Source organism: Chlamydotis macqueenii, chromosome 2 (genome assembly GCF_036417535.1).
Source record: "Chlamydotis macqueenii isolate bChlMac1 chromosome 2, bChlMac1.mat, whole genome shotgun sequence".
NCBI lineage: Eukaryota > Metazoa > Chordata > Aves > Otidiformes > Otididae > Chlamydotis > Chlamydotis macqueenii.
Genome location: NC_141557.1, coordinates 22,422,373 through 22,440,442, shown reverse-complemented (window position 1 = coordinate 22,440,442; position 18,070 = coordinate 22,422,373). Strand labels below are relative to the sequence as shown.

Below are 18,070 nucleotides of genomic sequence, written 5' to 3'. Positions count from 1 at the left end.
TATTATTTTTTTCATAAAAAACTAATAAATTTCTAGTCCTTTGATACCAATAAAAAAAATTTAGAATGCAAACAAACCAACCAACACATACAATTTATAATTTCATTATTTTTAAGGAAATATCATTGTATTTGATTGATGCTATATGTTCAAAATCTTATTCTTAACCTATTTTATTTTCAGCCTTAGTTAGGAAATAATTGTTTCCAGTAGTATTTTATTCCTTTTAGGAACATTGTTAGAGATCCTGATGTTTATAACAGCTGGCTTTCATAACATTAACACTCGGTGTCAGATTTTACAGTTGGCACAATTTGAGGTAGGACTAAATAAAGCACATTAGGTGCTTTATTAAAAATTGTACCTTATAATCAAATAACCTCTGGTGATAGCAGATACATCATTTGGAGAAGCAGCATTGGGCATAACAGCACAGGTCAGGACTAGCCAATATAAGCTGCTTTAAGTTGTGCACCTTCCAAATACAGGTGTGCCTCATCTTATTTCATAATAATTACAACATAAAAGTACTGTGAAAGGAGCCTTATCAACAGCATCCACTTTTGCCACCATTTGGAAGTGGCAGCTGCAGGGCCCTGGACCAGCCTTCACTGCGGAGCCCATGGATTCCCACGGGAACTGCTGCAGGCAGCAGGGTTGATTTTAGGGTTCCCCATGAAAGCAGAAATCAGCAGGGATAGAAGTCTGCAGACCTCATTTGGGAAACTGCCTACTAACTAGCTAGATCAACAAGCAGGCTTTTCTCTTAACACCACAGATTTTTCAGTTTCCTAAAAATTATAAAATGAAGAATAATGGGAAAAACCACAAAGTAGTCCAATTTATGTGTCTCAAGTTAAGCACCAGAATCCATTCTGGCACTCAGATTCCTAAGTTTTGGCCACTGCTTTTGAATATTTGTCCTTTATCATTATAGTTACTGATATTTTTGTAAACACTAAAAAAAAAAGAAAAAAAAGCCAATATTCTAGTACTATTAATGTAGTTACAAAATATACTGGTGGTTTTAGGTTCCTTATAGCAGCTGGTCCCCAGGAGGACAACATGAAAGATAATACAAAATCATCATAGAACAGTTTGGGTTGGAAGGGACCTTTAAAGGTCATCTAGTCCAAACCCCCTGCAAGGAGCAGGGACATCCCCGACTAGATCAGGTTGCTCAGAGCCTCATCCAACCTGGCCTTGAACGTTTCCAGGGATGGGGCATCCACCACCTCTCTGGGCAACCTGTTCCAGTGTTCCACCACCCTCAGTGTAAGAAATTTTTTCCTTATATCCAGTCTGAATCATATGTAACCACAGTGTGTTGTTCATGCAGTGCTGTCTTCTAGCTTGTAGAAATTATAACTGTCTTACTAACCAAACACTGTTTTATTCAAATCAGGTGATGATCTTCTGCGTTAACATTTTCACACCCCTACAGAACGGTCCAGCAGAGGTGTGAGCGCTGTACTTTTGAATATCGTTCTTCCAAAAAGCTCGCTTTTCTTAGTTACTTTATCCAGGCTTTTACTTCAGTAAGGTTGTAGACCTCCATGTATTAAAACTTCTGTACTGTCATGAGGTTGTTAATCTGTGCTCTTTCAATCACTGGGATTGATGCAGCATGCCTTCCTTATATTGCTGCCAAATGCTGTGTGTCATATCTAACACATGATGCTTTTTTCTGCCTTTTGGGATGCTGTGTGCCTCAGTCTTTGACTTTTTTCCAGGGTGTGGGCTCCTCCCCTTAAGCTTAGAAAAGACTTAAAGCGGGCAGCTGTGCCGCCTGGATGCACATCCCCACCTCTCCTGCAAGGCTGGCTTTGCTCCTGTATCTGCTGGTACCTGGAAATTCTGATTCCTGCTTCTTGCTGTGCAGCACTGAGAAGTGAATTCACCCTCAGGCTGTAATTTTCCGGCACTGGTGGTCTTTCCAACTATTCAGGTATTTGCATCTAAAGTAAACTGGATAGTGATGGAATAAACCTGTATGACTAGAAAGTGTGAAAGATGCTCAGTGACTGGTAATGTATCTTTAAATAGTTTAAGGACTTTGACTAAATGTGCTTCTTTACCATCCTTGACATTTTTCTGTCACCTTTGGAGTCAGTTTGAGAAAAGGCTTTTCTTATCTTATTTGACTGTAAAGTTAACACATTGGCTTCAGAAATGTTTGAGGTTTTGTGTCTTCTTGTGGAAGAAGTGACTGTGTAAATGGGACTAATGGTACTGAAGCTAAATGAATCTACCAGAGGAGTTAAGTCTTCTGCAGCACTGATTCCACTATTCTGCAGCTATTTTTAAACTCACATTGTCTGCCCAGTGATTTTTGATAAAAGTTTTTTTTGCTTGCTCTTCTTATAGATTCTTTGAAGATATTCTTAACAAATGTTGACAAACTTTCCAGTTTAAGCTTATGTGAAAATCAAGAAATTGCCACAGCAACATTTGGGTAGATTTTCTTCTGTCTTGCTTGCATTACATAGTTTTAAAATTGTTGCTTATTCTGATCTAGTTGCACTTCTCAAACTTTTTGTGCAGGTAAAAAAAGACTGCATGTAGGTGTAATTTATGATGAGTCATCCTCTAATCAAATTAGGCTTAATTCACTGTAGTTTTCCTGTACCTGAAGAGTCTTGTTCTAGAATGATATGTTGTTTTCTTGTTTGTTTTTGTTTTTGTTTTTTAGGAATGGAGAAGCTGATTGTTTGTCCATACAAAAGGCCAAATGCTCTCTGTAGGCTGATTTGCTTTCCGTGGGCTGGAGGTGGAACTTCTCAACTTGCTCAATGGGGCAAACTCTTCAGCAGCTCAATTGAAGGTTAGTCATTTGTGTAGTTAAAGCAGAAGTTAAGCAAGTCTGAAATACACAGTAGCCAAGTGTTCTGAACAGAATAGAATATTCGTGAGAGCATTGCAATATTTTTCCAGTGGATCTTATCCAGAAAGGAATTCCATTATGAATAAGCATTTCCATTAGGGTGCTGAGTTTACTAAGTTTCTGTACGACCTTGGATAAAATTATATTTGACTAGGTTAAAAAGTTATATCCGCAGAGCTAAATTTCACAAGACTATAGTATGCTTGACTGCTTCAGAAACCAGAAACAGCAATACACCAGCATATTGTTAACATGTTAAAAAAGGCATCAGCAAGGTTAACAGTGAAGATACGAGAACTATTTTTAATGTAGAGAGATGGCACAGAATGAATTTCTGTTATCCAGAGTGTTTGCATGTTTTTGCTCTCCTTGTATCAAAACTGAAGTTTAAAGCATACATTTGTAACAATGAAATGACATTTAGTTACAGTGCAATGTAAGTCTCAATGCTACCAGGCTATATCAGCACTAAAAAGATCTATTGCTGAACTATTTGATGAGGAACCAAGGTCATTTTCCAGACCTTACACAAAGAAAAACAAATAATTTTGCATTTATAGGGCATTGCCATTGCAATTGTACCAGTCCTTCAAATGCTTGTATCCTATCTGCAAACAGTGGCACAAGTCATATCAAATTGTCCTTGAAATGTGAAAAAAAAAAAAAAAAAGGGGGGGGGGCAAACAAAACAAGCTTAGTCCACTGGAATGTCTTCCGACAAAGTTACTAAGGAGATGGCCTAGGAGCAACTGCGGACATAGATGAATAAAATCAGGGTGCAGCATGCTCTTTCAGAGATGTTTTGCGCAGAAAGAAAGTATAGAAGATGTGCAAACCGTTCTGCACTGCTATCTGTGCAGTGGTTTATTCTCTCTCTTCTAAAATACTTTGCGTCTCACCCATTACTTCCATATGAGTTTGGCAGTGTGATTAATGTCAAGATTTTAGAAAACCAACATTTTTTTCTGATCTATTAATTCCTTACTTTCTCTCAACAGTGAAAGGAAAATCTCTGATTTTCAAAGAAATATAATAAAAGCATGTCATATGTCCTTCTATATCGATTGCCATCAATTTGTACTATGATTCCACTTTTTACTATGTGCAGTGCTGAAGAGCCTGCAAAGAAGAAAACAGGGACTGTACGATTCTAATATAATTTAACTTTCTAATGCTGCCCTTGAAAGGATGTATTTTACATAACCCTTAAACTTACTGTTACTGAAACTAATGAATTTGTGGTTGTTGTTAATGCTAATAGTAATGCAGCCTCAGCTGAGATTAGGAGCTTTTGGATTTCTGACCCAAGGCATTTATCAATCACATCCATTGGAGAAGCAACATTTGTGAGTAACGGAAGGGATGGAAACCTAATCTCTCTTAAAAGAGAGTAGTAGCAATAGCAAATACACGGTATCAGCTGTAAGAAGGATTAATTTAAATCATCTATATATTCTGCAGAATAGATTTTTAAAAACCCCTTAATTACAATTATTTCACTGTTTCTATTTGAAATAACTAGAATTCTTTTCCCTCCCTTCCTCCACCTCTTCTGCAGTGTCCTCTGTAAGGCTTCCTGGAAGAGAATCTCGTCTTAAGGAGCCTTTTGCAAAAGACATGACAACCATAGTTAATGAAATTACAAGTGTTTTGGGAAAAGAATTGCAAGAAAAACCATTTGCATTTTTCGGTCACAGGTAAAAATATATACATTTTTAGATACCCTAGTGAAGGAGCTTTATCTTTGAACTCTAGGACAAGATAGTTACTTGCCTTTATTTGCAAAAACTTTAGGAAAATGCACTTCTGCAAAGGTCTTTTGTCAAGTCATCCTAAGTCATGCTGTTGATCTCAAAGACTCCGGTTATTTTTTTATTACTTTAGGCACAATGTCTTCTAAAAATGATGATGTTGTGGTGTGTTTTTTTTTTACTCTGATAAATTGTAATTGTATTTCCTGTTAATATTTGTGTCAGTGCTTACTCTATATGAATGCAGGGGGTGAACCCTTCATAAAATACATAGATTTTGAAGATCCTTTAGTCCCAAAGATCCAGAACAACTGTTCTTACTGCAAATTAAGAAGACTAGTAAAAGAAAGAGAGATTACAAAAAGGTTTGATTTGTAAAAGTAGACTGTATAAGAATATAATTAATGTCAATTAGCTAATATTACTGTAATTTGCATGGCATATATGGTTTCAGTAACTGTTCAAGATAGCCAGTTAGTGCTGAAATTAAACTTATGTTTAAATTTTCAACTTTTACATATGTTTTTGCTCACTCTGCTTTAATTTCTCTTTTTGCTGTAGTTTTGGATCTTATATTAGTTTTGCAGTTGCGCTACACTTGAAAGAAAAGTATGATCTGGAGCCGATTCATCTTTTTGTATCAGGGGCACATGCCCCAACCGTAAGTTACAGAATCATTAGTGGTACGAAACGGAACAGTGTATTAGCTACCAAGAGCAAAGATAACATTTTACAGTATGGTATGCAGAGTGGCTTTAATACAAAACAAGCATTGCTTCTGAATGCATTTAGAAAAATGTTCTGTTTTCTTAGAGGTAATTAATTCCGAGGCAGACAGAGAATTTCACGTTACAGAATATTCACTGCTGCTCACCTCACCCTAGGGAGAGTAGTCTCCTTAAGCTAATGCTACATTTTTTGAATACTGTGTTATTTATTATGACCTTTGGCTTAATACTAACAAATCAAAATATAAAGTGCCACTCCCTACTCTGTAACATGAAGTAACTGTCTTAACCTAGTCTTTCATAAAACTCCTGAACCAGCCCTCAGTACATTTGTCCATTTATTTCTTTCCCTCCTCATTCTTTGTTGGCTTTTTTAGTCTGGCCTCTGTTCCTTCTGAGGTTCTGGTCGTTCTGCTAATCTTTCTCAGGAAAACAACGGTGAAGTAGCTTTTTCCAGCCCTCCTGTCCTCAGTCAGCATTTGCTATTTCTGTTCTGCTTCTGGGGCTTCTTAGCAAGTACAAGCTAGTACTTCATGGAAGCAATTATTATTCCTGCAAATGTCCATAATCTGTTAATCTCTCCAGTCCTACATTAGTTAGATTTATATCTACTGCTAGGCTTTTCTTTCTCTGAAATAGATTATTTTATTAGTTGTATTTCAATAGTGAGAGTTGAACTTTGAACAAAATTAAATTAATGGTTACTTGTCTGTGGAAGTTTCAGACCTTGAGGGTGCTTGGCTCACTCATAATCTGTATTTTCAGCAAACACAGACTACTAACCATTTCCAACAAGTATTCTCTGTGGATGTTAAACTAATCAGCCATTGTATTTTGGAGACAGAGGATCATTGTACTTTTTTACTATAACAATTCTTAATGAAAATATGATTTAAAGTATATTATATACAACACCTGATCTGTTTTGTCTGGTGCTGACAGTCTGAAGCACTTGTTCCCATCAAGAGCATACCCATATATGATGCAGATGATGAAGACATTCTTACATACATACAGATTTTAGGAGGAACTCCTTCTGAGGTTCTGCAAAATCAAGACATAAAGAAACAACTGATACTTACTTTCAGAGAAGACCTTAGAGTTCTTCAGACATTTTCGTAAGTTTTACAATTTTGTATTACATTTATATTTGTATTTTACAGTTTTACTTCTGTGTGATCATTTCAGGTTTTTTCTTTCTCTGTAATTTGTTCTCATTTCTGTTATAAAAAGTATATGAAGTAGTAAACATATTTTCTCCTTTGCGTGCTTTTCCATTTGTATTCTAGTATTTAAGCCCTAGATGAGAACACCGTAGCAACCACTACTGTTATTGCAGTAGTGAACATGTCATTACAGTTCTACTTAGGATCCAAATTTAGTAGCCACTAAAAGGAATATCAGTGCATCTTTTGTTTTCTGTGGCTAATAAGCTCAACTGACCATGCTTCAGGATCACTGCATTCAGCCTTCTGATCCAAGGCCCCCTAGCCTAACCAGAAGCAAAGAACCCCTGCGTTCTAGGCATCTGGAGAGCAACTGGCTTCTTCTGTCCTACTGCTGTCCCCACTGGATGTTACACAACAGCTCATGGAGCTGAGTGGTTAAGGTTTCTTACCCTGGCACTGACAAGGACACTCTTGGATGTCGGACCCATTTTGGCCATAGGAACCAGACACATAATGCCCTGAGACATTAGAACTTGAATATAAGCAGACAACATAATCATTTATTGTAAGTGAGAATTTTTATTGCAGGTCTTTTTTTCCTAACTATTGGATCATTCTTTCTTTAAAATTTTAGACCTAATTGCAGCAGGGTAGAGCTAACAATCTTACAGATACAGTAATTCCTTCTCCTCATGTTGTGCACAACCTAATTCCTGAGATTGGTTATCTTTTGGAGGAGAAAGTAAAAGGGATTTTCTATGTGGAAGCAAACCCCAAATATAGGTATCTTACCGAAAGTTTTATTACTACTTTTTATGTTCACAGTTTTGAGAAGACAGAAAGGAATATCCCCTTCTCTTGTGATATTACCTGCTTTAATGGATCTGAAGATAAAGCACATGATTTAGAAGGTACTTTGCTTAAATGTTTGTACTTATGTATTTTCCTGTTGTATTGAATCAAATTATGAGTTTTCTAGAGTCTTTTATCTCATAGAATCATAGAATGGTTTGGGTTGGAAGGGGCCCTAAAGATCATCTAGTTCCAACCCCCCTGCCCTGGGCAGGGACACCTTCTGCTAGACCAGGTCTCTCAAAGCCCCATCCAACCTGGCCTTGAACACTTCCAGGGATGGGGCATTCACAACTGCTCTGGGCAACCTGTTCCAGTGCCTCACCACCCTCACAGTAAAGAATTTTCTCCTTAAATCTAAACCTACCCTCTTCCAGTTTAAAGCCGTTACCCCTTGTCCTATCACTACACGCCCTTGTCGAAAGACCCTCTCCAGTTTTCTTGTAGGCCCACTTTAGGTACTGGAAGGCCACTATAAGGTGTCCCTGGAGCCTTCTCTTCTCCAGGCTGAACAGCCCCAACTCTCTCAGCCTGTCCTCATAGGAGAGGTGCTCCAGCCCTCTGATCATCTTCGTGGCACAACTCTGGACTCGCTCCAACAGGTCCATGTCCTTCTTATGCTGAGGGCCTCAGAGCTGAACACAGGTACTCCAGGTGGGGTCTCATGTGAGAGCAAAGTAGAGGGGGAGAACCTTCTTAAATGAAAGAAATCAACAGAGCAATCTCAATGTATGAACCAAAACAGTTGATATGGTATTTAAAATAATTACTAAATAATAACTTGGAAATAGTTATGTGAAATGACCACAATAGTTGCCATTTCTCTAACACTTTAAATATCTTTTCCAGCCTGGCCTGATCTAACAAGTGGAGATACTTCCTTTTACAAGCTTCCTGGAGGTCACTTTTATCTGCTGGAACCCTCTAATGAAATTTTCTTGACAAAACACATAACAAGATGTATAGAAAATGCTGGTCTATGAGTATTTCCCTCTGTTTTAATGGTAGAAGGTGTAAGATTAGTCCACAGCAGTTTATAATCAGTCATTCATTCTGTACAGTAGTGTGTAGTTGTAACTAAGAGTTCTTCTGTTCGTTTAAAAGGAGGAGTTTTTCTGATTCTTTGAAAATAAACATTGGTTTTGGGTCTTGAGTTTTCATCTTTTCCTCTTCTCATCATGCATGTGCACAAACCCTTCACTTGATTCCATAACCTCATTTGCAAAAAATGACAGCTATGTTATTTTACTTTTAGAGCTTCTCTGTTTCTGTGATCCTGTAAAAATGTTAAATATAATTTAATATCCACAATAATCCACAATTCTTACAGAAAGCTTAGTTTATTAGGTTCAAATTTATTTAGAATAAGATACAGTCTAAAAATAGAGTATGTATGTAAATACCCTTTACAGTCAAACAGCTTATGCTTAAAAGATTTTACTGTCAGACTACACAATAAGGAGTTAGTATTGCATTTTTCTCAACAGAGTTTGTTCATTAGCTACTGAAGAGTTAGTTATTAGTGGGAATAATTTTGAGTATTCTAGATCCCATATTTTTCTACCATTGCTTTTGCTTTAGAGATATAGGCATTCATGGCATCCTCCTTTGATAAACCTGCAAAGGAAAATAGGAGTCACTATCTTTCCTCATTTGTCATCCTATAAACATGACTACAGGATATAAATTTAATTGGCGTAACACCTTTTTTCAGGTTCCATGCCTCCCATTTGGCTTTGCCTTTCAAATCTAGCATTCCTGGACATTCTGCCAAAATAAATGCATATCTTTGATTATCATGCAGATTTACATAACATTTGCTTGAATTCATCATGATATGGGAGTAAGTGTGAAGTATATATAGGAATAGGAATACCAATATTAATATCTCCAACAGTAGCCTGTTTGTAGAATCCATATAGTTCCTTCAGTTCTTCATCAGTTGGTCTTGTTTTTAATTTTTTCACATTTTCTGCAGCCCCATCAAAGTCAGCCTGAAGAAAGAAAATAAACTATTAGTTTTCCTCTTAAGGGGTGTGCTTAAAACATTAAGTATAGCATGCACAGTTGTTCTGGTTTTGTTAGTGAGGGGGGGCCTAAGGTGGTAGCTTCTGTAGGAAACTGCTAGAAGTTGCTCCCCTTTGTTTAGAGGACTCGGCCGGGCCTAGGGCGGACCCACTGCTGGCCAAGGCCAAGCCAATTGGTAGCAGAATGTCCCGTGATAACGCCTCTGCGATAACGTATTTAAGTAGGGGAAAACAGAAAAAAAAAAAGAAGAGAAGATGTGAAGCAGCTGAGCGGGGGGCAGAGAGGGGGAGGCGTGAGCCTCATGGGCCTTGCAGGCCTCACCCTCTGGCCTCCCACCAGGCAGCCGACTGGGCCCAACTCGGCCCAGCCCGGCTGCAAGAAGTGGAGAGGAGATGAGAAGGAAGTGAACAAGATGTAAAAAGGATCCCGAGAGGTGTCTGCCAGCCTGTTGTGAGGAACGGCTGCAGACGCCAAGGTCAGTGAAGAAGGAGGGGGAGGAGTAACGCAGCTCCTGGCCAAGATTCCTCTGCAACTTGTGGTGAAGACCATGGTGGAGCAGGCTGTCCCCCTGCAGCCCATGGAGGTCCACGGAGGGGCAGAGATCCACCTGCAGCCCGTGAAGGACCCCACGCTGGAGCAGGTGGAGGCCTGAAGGAGGCTGTGGCCCGTGGAGGGCCTGCTGGGACAGCTGTTCTGGAGGGACTGCACCCCGTGGAAGAGATGACCCACGCCGGAGCAGTTTCAGGAAGGACTGTGGCCCGTGGGAGGGACCCCACGCTGGAGCAGAGGAGGAATGCGAGGAGTTCTTCCCCCGACGATGACACAGCGGCATAAAACAACGCGTGATGAACTGACCGCGACCCCTATTCCCTTTTTCCCCCACCCCGTGCCGCTCGGGAGGGGAGGTAGTATAGATAATGTTAAGCCCGGGAAGAGGGAGGGGTGGGGGGAGGTTATCTTGTTCCCTGTCTCATTCTCCTGCTAATTTTAGAAATAAATGAAGTTGAGTTTGTTTTGCCTGTAACGGTAACTTTAAGGATTTCTCCCCGTCCTTATCTCAAACCTCGAGCCGTTTTCCTTATATGATCTCCTCCTATTCTCTCGGAGGGTGGGGGGAGCGAGAGAGAGACTGCGTAGTCTGGTCCCGATCGGGGCTGAACTACGACAACAGTAGTGTCATTAGATACTTGCAATTACTCACTTGGGTGTAGTGGTAAGTCTAGGCATTTTCCCGTGAAGAATCTTAATAAAACTGCAAGTTATTAGCAAGGGAGCTAGGCCTATTTAGCTGATAGGATCAGCACTGCTAAAATAAGTAAATCTTTTTTTTTCCAACAGTTTTACATCCAAACACTTGGAACTATTACAGACTTTCCAGTGTCAGGATACCTACAGATATATTATTGCAAGCAGCCTACACAATGAATGTAGTGTGTATGTCTTTCACAGTCACACTGGGAATGTGAACGCGTTCACTGAACTTTGCACACCAGCAGTAATCTCCGAATCCTTTTGGCCCAGACTGCATCGTGTTGACTTGAGCAGCAGAGCTTGAACACCCTCGGAGGGGTACTGCCCTCTTCATTTCCACTTCTCTGCTGACAGTGCACAGGAGACCAGCAGTTGGCACAGATGTACCTCACGGAGATGAGCAGTGCTACTGCCAGGATCACCTTCAACACCCAACTCTCAAACACACTGGAGCACAAGAGTGAGGAAACCACATATTTACTCCTTTTGTCATCATGCATCCCACGTTCACATCAACCAGAGGCTATAGCCGTTACTCCCTCTCTATGCTAGGTCTCAGCCTGGACTTTAGCACGGAGTTGGGAGTCCTGTTTCATGCCCAGGACATTTCAGAACGTGCTAGATTTCATACAGTGGCCACAGACCCACCAGGTCACTGCACTACTATAACGCAAAATAGATACACGCTATATGCTGGTTTCAGTAATTATTTTAGCTTTTGAGTTGGATCTGCATTTGCAGAAGCACAGTATATCCTGCAAGATGTGCTGTTACACATCTATTTAATATGTACAAAACCAGCCTACAATTTTGTGCCAAAATCAGTGACATATTCAACAATGGCTTCAGCAGGAGTGCTGTGGCTCTGTTTAAGTAACAGACCTGGCATTACCTCAGCAGTCTGCACTGTGCTTCTTTAGACCACTTCTTCCTTTCTCTAGTTACAGTTATTTTTTTTTCTCTTAAATAAGAAAACCTAATGCATATTTGTCCTCTTAATTGATGCTTTTCTCCTTGGCAAGCAACTGTGCTGGGTGGACCAGGTGATAGAAACAAGCAAGTACGCAGGAAAGCTGGGTTCACTAACACATTCTGAATTCAAACAGAGAGAAAGTACTCAGATTTTAAGAAGGAAAAATGAGAAAGAATGTAATTAGTGACTGATGCTCAAGTATCTTTCTTGAAAGAAAAGCCCCACAAAACTACACATTCATTGATGTAAGGACGCATCAGCTGGTGCCTGCGTTAAGGCACCAGGAGCAGGTGAAAGAGGGTAAGGACAGATAGCTGAGTGCACTGCAGTGTTCCTGCACAGAAACTTGGCCACTCTACCACCAAATGAGTCACCTCTGCCTCCTGAGACGAATTTTTTTTTTTTTTTTTTGGCCTGGAAATTTAGTTTGGCTAGTGAGTAAAGTTCTCAGATACAAACTTCTGAGGAATTTCTAAATTTTTTGCAACATTTTCACTTGCTATTGGAAATTCACAAAGAGGAAGCACAAATCTTCTAAGAGCAAAAGTGCTCCCCACAGGAGGACGTACATCTGGAACATCCCAGTTGAAACAAGGAGAACAGGCAGACAGGTGTATCTAAAAGGGATGTTTAAAAAAAAAAAATCAGGATGTATGATTAAAAGGGTGTTCTAGCAAAGGAATGCTCCCTGAAAAATAGGAATTATAAATAAATCTTGAATCTTCTTTAAACTGCAGTTACAAATTCACAGAACATGAGATAAGAAGGGTTCATGATGATAATCCACATCTCGAGTTCTGTCAGTTTATAGCACCCTTAAAAACATAATGGAAGGAAAGCTCTTTAGACAAAAATCCTGCAGCAATGCAGATGATGCTTATTAACAAATAATCTCCATCTCAGCAAGAACGTCAGTGTTTGCATAACTGACAAGCAGAAGTTTCGAGAAGATTCCCACCGAGGCCTCCCAGAACCAAAATGAGTGTTAGAGCAGTCTTTACCAATTTTACATTTGAAAAATGCTACTGTTAGGTGGAAATATTCTAAATATAATTATCCTTCATTCTTAGTACAATGCTGAGAATTAGACAGATTCCAAGTACCATTTGTCTGCCTAAAGCTCTGAAACATGGTCATTCGATAAAGTATACGATTTGGCAGAGCTACCACATTAAATTCCAAATCAAATTACTTCCAAAATATATTCTTAAATATAAAACTATAGACTGAAAATATGTAACTATGCTTATGCAGTTTGTTCCTGTTTAATAAAAATATTTCTCAATAAAATGCAACTGTATCATAGAATCATAGAAAAACATGAAGCTTTAAGTCCAATTTTTTTGTGTGTGTGTCTGATTTCTTTTAAGAACAACCAAACACTGTGGATTTTTCTTTTTTTAACCAAACAAATATTTGGGAGCACTGCAAGACAAATACAAGATTTTTCTAGAATCAAAAAACAAAACGCCCAAAATATGTTATACGTAATTTAGATAAACCAAAATCATGTGCTCCAGACTACATATAAAAGCTGAATCGGTAATGTTGAACTGACATTACAGCATCTCTTCTCAACATTTTGTTTTATTTTCATGTACTCTATTGTTTACTTAAAGAAAAAAAACAGCATTCTAGCAGGAATTAAACTGATTATGAAAACTAGTTTAATTGAAGTAACTGGATTTAGTCAGCTTGGATCAGAATTAAAAATGGATTATATGGACAACAAAAGCTCTTTTGCCTCTTTGTTCTGGATAAAGAAAATGTAAAGGTTTTATTCTACGAAGTTTAATGACAGAACTATGAAACCTGATTATTTGTTCTCCTGAAAGGCTAGAAAACTGCAGTACAAGTTTTCTCACCTCGGTTGAAAGAGTAAATTGTTAAAGATTTCATAAAGTGTCTTCTGTCGCAATTCATCAAAGAATTTAAGTAACATTTCAGGGGCTTGTTTGGCTCTGTTTTAAACACAAACTAAAATCTTCAACCAGAGTTGCAGCTAAACTGAGTTTAGGAAAAAAAAAAAAGTAGTTTACACAATAAGAAGTCCTTGAACTTTCAGGCAGAAGCTGCAGTAACACACAATTACTGCACAAATTACACACATGCTATATGAGCAGAACCTGTTCTTTGCACTGAAGTAGAACTCAGCCCTTCTGACATCTGCCAGCTCTCAGAGTCAATACCACCCTTCTCTGTCTGCAGAATCCAGCACTCCTAATTAGGGCTCCCAAATACGTTAATGATACAGACAGTAATACTTCCCTGATGTTCCCCTTAGAAGCCTGAGAAAGCACAAATTCCACAGGCAGTAGCCTAAACATAGTCACACTCGTGTAAGTAAATAAATCTTGTGGCTACAGACAGGTAGTTCAGATAATTTAATTTATTCTTTAAATTCTGAATCTGCTGAAGAGCAATTAAGTAAAGAATGGTACAAAAAACTCCTCCTAATTACTCTTTAAGCTTTGACATTAAAATTTCATTGGACTTCATGAAGTTTACAGCACAAGTTGTAGTAGTATTTCCCTTAGGATTGTTTGTTAGGCTAATGTGCAAAGTGTATATTCTCCACATCTACTTATTCTTGATGCCATAGAAGAAAAAGCTATACAAACAAGAAAACTCTCATCTCAAATTTGATTAGAGCAAACGATTCTTTCTCCAGAAATGATAGCTTCTAGCTTAGGTGCAAACAAAAACATTTTGAATCACACGTCATTCAATCTTTGGCTTATCCTAGATGTTCAAAACAGAAGTCTCTTTGGCCACAAAAAAAAAAAAAAACCCAACAGTGCTTTAGCTATTAATCAGAATTCATAGTTCATGTGTGCTTCTTGTAAGCAATACAATAAAGTCCTCACTATGAAGAATTCCTAACATTTATAATATTAATATTTACTTTCATGAAAGCCTTGCAATCCTTATTTTTCTTCTTAGGCAATATTTTCTGTTGTTATCCCTCTGTGGGTAACTACCTGAATTTCCTACAAGCACCTGAATGCTTCAGCAAGTTCAGATGTTAACCTAATTTTTAATTTTTCACGAAAAATTGCCAAGGGCCATAGAAAGTAAGTAAATACCACTAGCCTTCCTTTTAGAAGCAAAACCAGAAAGGTGAACACACACGTTTGAGGCCAGCAAGTCACCAACAGCATGGGGAGAGAATTCCGGGCTTTGGGGCACGAGCGCACTGCCCTGTGCCTTAGGCGCAGCATGGGTGCCTTCAGCCTGGGGCACGGGGGCGGATGGACACGTCGCTATACGCTAAACCACTCGTAGAACTTGTGAGACTGTTCCTATGACTTTTTACCTCACAATAGGCAGCTTATCCCTCCATGAAAATAGGCCCGGGCCACTCTGTGCTTACCTCAGGGCAGGAGAAAGGACGTGGGCAGTTACTGTGGAGGAACTCGTGTGCTCCAAATTTACAGCCCAGCTTACCCCAGAGTGACTCCAGACACCCCACGCAGCTGTGCAGTGTTTCAGATGAGGAATACAAAGGAGTTTTTGTGCTCAGGTACCAAAACTGTAGTCTAATTACGCAAAGACACATGTCCACATATGCACTAACAACCGTATTTTTAACAGATGTATAGCATTTATTGTGCAGATGCACTCAATGAGGGGAAACAAAATCAGCAATGCAACTAACTTGTCATGGAATTAAAAACAGCGTCCAAAAGAAACTGGAACTGTACATCTTTCACACTCCTAAAAGCAAAGCATTTACACTCACGCTGTTGGTATAGATGTATAAATGGGATGCCTATTTGCTTACAAAAATAAGTGTGATGGCCCACCATCCTTAAGATTTCTTTTATAGGTTAAATTTTATTAAAATAAATATTTCATTCTGAATCTGAACACCAGTAGATGTGACATACTTGACTATACCTACCACTGAGTCCTGCATCACAGACATCTCTTGGTATTATCCATACACATACAAACAAAAGCAGCATTCATGCTCTGTTAGCAGTACGATTACGAAGCAGTATCAATAATAAAACCTAACTGAGTTGCCACAATTGATTAAATATGTTTTATCTTCATCTTTATACTGTGGCCACTACTGCATGTGAGCCTCTGCCAGCAATGACCTACAAGGACTATTCAAGTCAGTAGAAATCATCCATGTACCTTCAATTGTTTTCTGATGTAAACTTCACAACAAGAATGAACTTGTTTTTTAGACTTGTACAGACAAAAGATAACTCAAAAGAATAAATTAAGCATGGAAACCATTAAGTTAATAAACTTCTTATCTTCATATACTTTTATTCTATTTAGATTTATAGGCAAATATCATAGGGTACTGTTTTAAAAATATGCAAATGCATATCTTACACAGCAATAAATACTCAGAAATGAAATTTAAATAGTAAACCCTTCTTTCTCACTCTGGCCAATCATTGTGCACAGACTGTTGCTTAGGATTTGCTTGCTTACACAACATGCTTAGGAGCAGCCTATAAAAATATAATTTCCTTTTAATCATGTGCCAATACAATTCCCTTTAACTCCTCAAATTAAAAACATAAGTATATATAGACATAAACATAGACAGATGCATTAAATGCACAAATTATCAGATTATTGTTACATACTCCCTTTTTGCAAAGAAAGAAGCTTGAACTAATTTTCCACTTACAGCAGAATATTTTACCAGTTTGGAAAACTTACAGCTCTTTTACAGCCTCCCTGATGAAAACATTATTTTCTTCATGTTGTCCTCATTCCTATACAGCTTGATTCAACGAATTTTTATGGATATGGAGGGTAGCTGTCAACCAAAGCGACAGTGGATAGAAAACCTCTACAATGTCTAATGCAGAATGTGTACGATACCATAATATTTCAGCCACTGATTTTTGTGTGCAAGTGTAACTGTATACAGCAATGGTGTATCATACTGCACTGAGCTCTTTCTAATAGTAATTTATGGCTCGTTGCTTAAACATTGGGCTAACACGTTTATTTTCTAGAGTGAATTCAAGGCAGAATAATGCAAACTATGATTTCAGCAGTCACTAATTGAACAAAGGTGGTGTTATGTTTGGGATTTGGCAATTCTGACCCTCCGCAGAAATAGGATTCTTCCTCTGAGCTGTAAACCGCCACAATGAAACCTCTGTGTCACTGGACATAATTGCAGCTTAGAAGAAAATTGCTGAGCTACTGGCAATACACTCCCTGCATCTAGGTCAGAGCATTATGTTGCTCACTCTTTGCAAAATAGGCACACTAACCAAGCTGAGACAGACCTTATAATGAGACTGGGATAAAAGGGCTTGCAAATCTTGAAGTGAAAGGGATAACAGAAAGTCTAATGAAGAAAAACAGCCTAATCCATCAGGGCACGGGCAAGACAAAAGACGTATTCATAGATTGCTACAAAGGTAGGAGGCTACAAGCCAGCAATGAAGATTATTTCCTCAAGAACTATTTAAAAAGACAGAGAGAAGGTAGAAGGAAGCGCTCTCTAGACAGAAAGTAGAAAGTAGAAGCTTTCCTACCAAAACACAAGTCCATCAAAATGCACACAAAGGTGCACACATCATAAAAAAAATATGCACAACTCCCTTACATCATTGATGCTTCCCAAACGCACATATACCACTGCTTCAGTGTTGGAAGTTTCCCTCCTTCTTTTATAGCTCCAAATAACCAGCTAGATCCTAAAAAAAAAAAAACAAACGTACCTACCTATCAATGCATAATCCAGTCCTAGCAAACTCAGATGCACACGTAAAGAAAAATAATTCACACATCCTCTTAAACAGGTAAGGCTCAAAAAAATTACATGACCTATGAATAGTGCAAAATGTCTCTCACACTCCACTTGCGAAAAGTAATCCATCATTTAACCTCCAAAGCCTCAGGGAAACTTCCCGTGCCGCAAGGTAACCTTGATTCTGCAGTAATAATCCTTACGCTGAAGAAACACCGCCGTCTCCGACACAGCATTGCACAGCCGGACAGTGCATCCCTCCCTCTCCTCCCCTTGTGTCTCTGTCTCACCAGATGCAGAATTGCTTACCTGGAGAGTCATGATGCTGCTGCAAGGATGCCCAGGGAATGGCCTTGCTCCTTCTCTGGCGGTGACGCGGCGCTTCTGGCTCTCAGCTTCTGCGGCACCAGCGTGGGGGCCGAGCTCCACGGAGGGCGTTGGGCTGGCTACCAGTGACCTCAGCTCGCTGGCCTCAGCAAAGCCACGCCAGGGCAGGACGCAGGGGCTTGCTCCCTCTGCGCCTCTCGGGACCTGTGAGGACAACTGAGCGGCTACGAATGCCAGGGAAGGGATGGTGGGGGCATTAAGCCCACATTAGTTTCTTCAGAAAGCCTGAGCTCATTTGCATACCCCTGAGGATTAGGCCACCAGCAGAGATACAGCAAGATTTCCAAACTATTTGTTTGAAAACGGAATT

At 39.2% G+C, this 18,070-nt stretch overlaps 2 protein-coding genes across 2 annotated transcripts; one reads left to right on the top strand and one right to left on the bottom strand.

Annotated features, from left to right (window-relative positions):
* The first annotated feature begins 1,822 nt into the window (after positions 1 to 1,822).
* On the top strand, positions 1,823 to 8,535 carry OLAH (oleoyl-ACP hydrolase). The gene is made up of 7 exons (XM_010130420.2): positions 1,823 to 1,948; positions 2,693 to 2,824; positions 4,443 to 4,581; positions 5,197 to 5,296; positions 6,306 to 6,481; positions 7,358 to 7,443; positions 8,234 to 8,535. Exons 2-7 carry the CDS (start codon positions 2,695 to 2,697, stop codon positions 8,365 to 8,367), a joined length of 765 nt encoding a protein of 254 aa, XP_010128722.2. The 5' UTR covers positions 1,823 to 1,948; positions 2,693 to 2,694; the 3' UTR covers positions 8,368 to 8,535.
* A 184-nt stretch (positions 8,536 to 8,719) lies between these two features.
* Positions 8,720 to 17,843, bottom strand: ACBD7 (acyl-CoA binding domain containing 7). Its single transcript, XM_086742243.1, has 4 exons — positions 17,683 to 17,843; positions 9,261 to 9,378; positions 9,089 to 9,151; positions 8,720 to 9,001 (listed from the first exon to the last, which is right to left on the bottom strand). Exons 1-4 carry the CDS (start codon positions 17,692 to 17,694, stop codon positions 8,928 to 8,930), a joined length of 267 nt encoding a protein of 88 aa, XP_086598369.1. The 5' UTR covers positions 17,695 to 17,843; the 3' UTR covers positions 8,720 to 8,927.
* Positions 17,844 to 18,070: the final 227 nt, after the last annotated feature.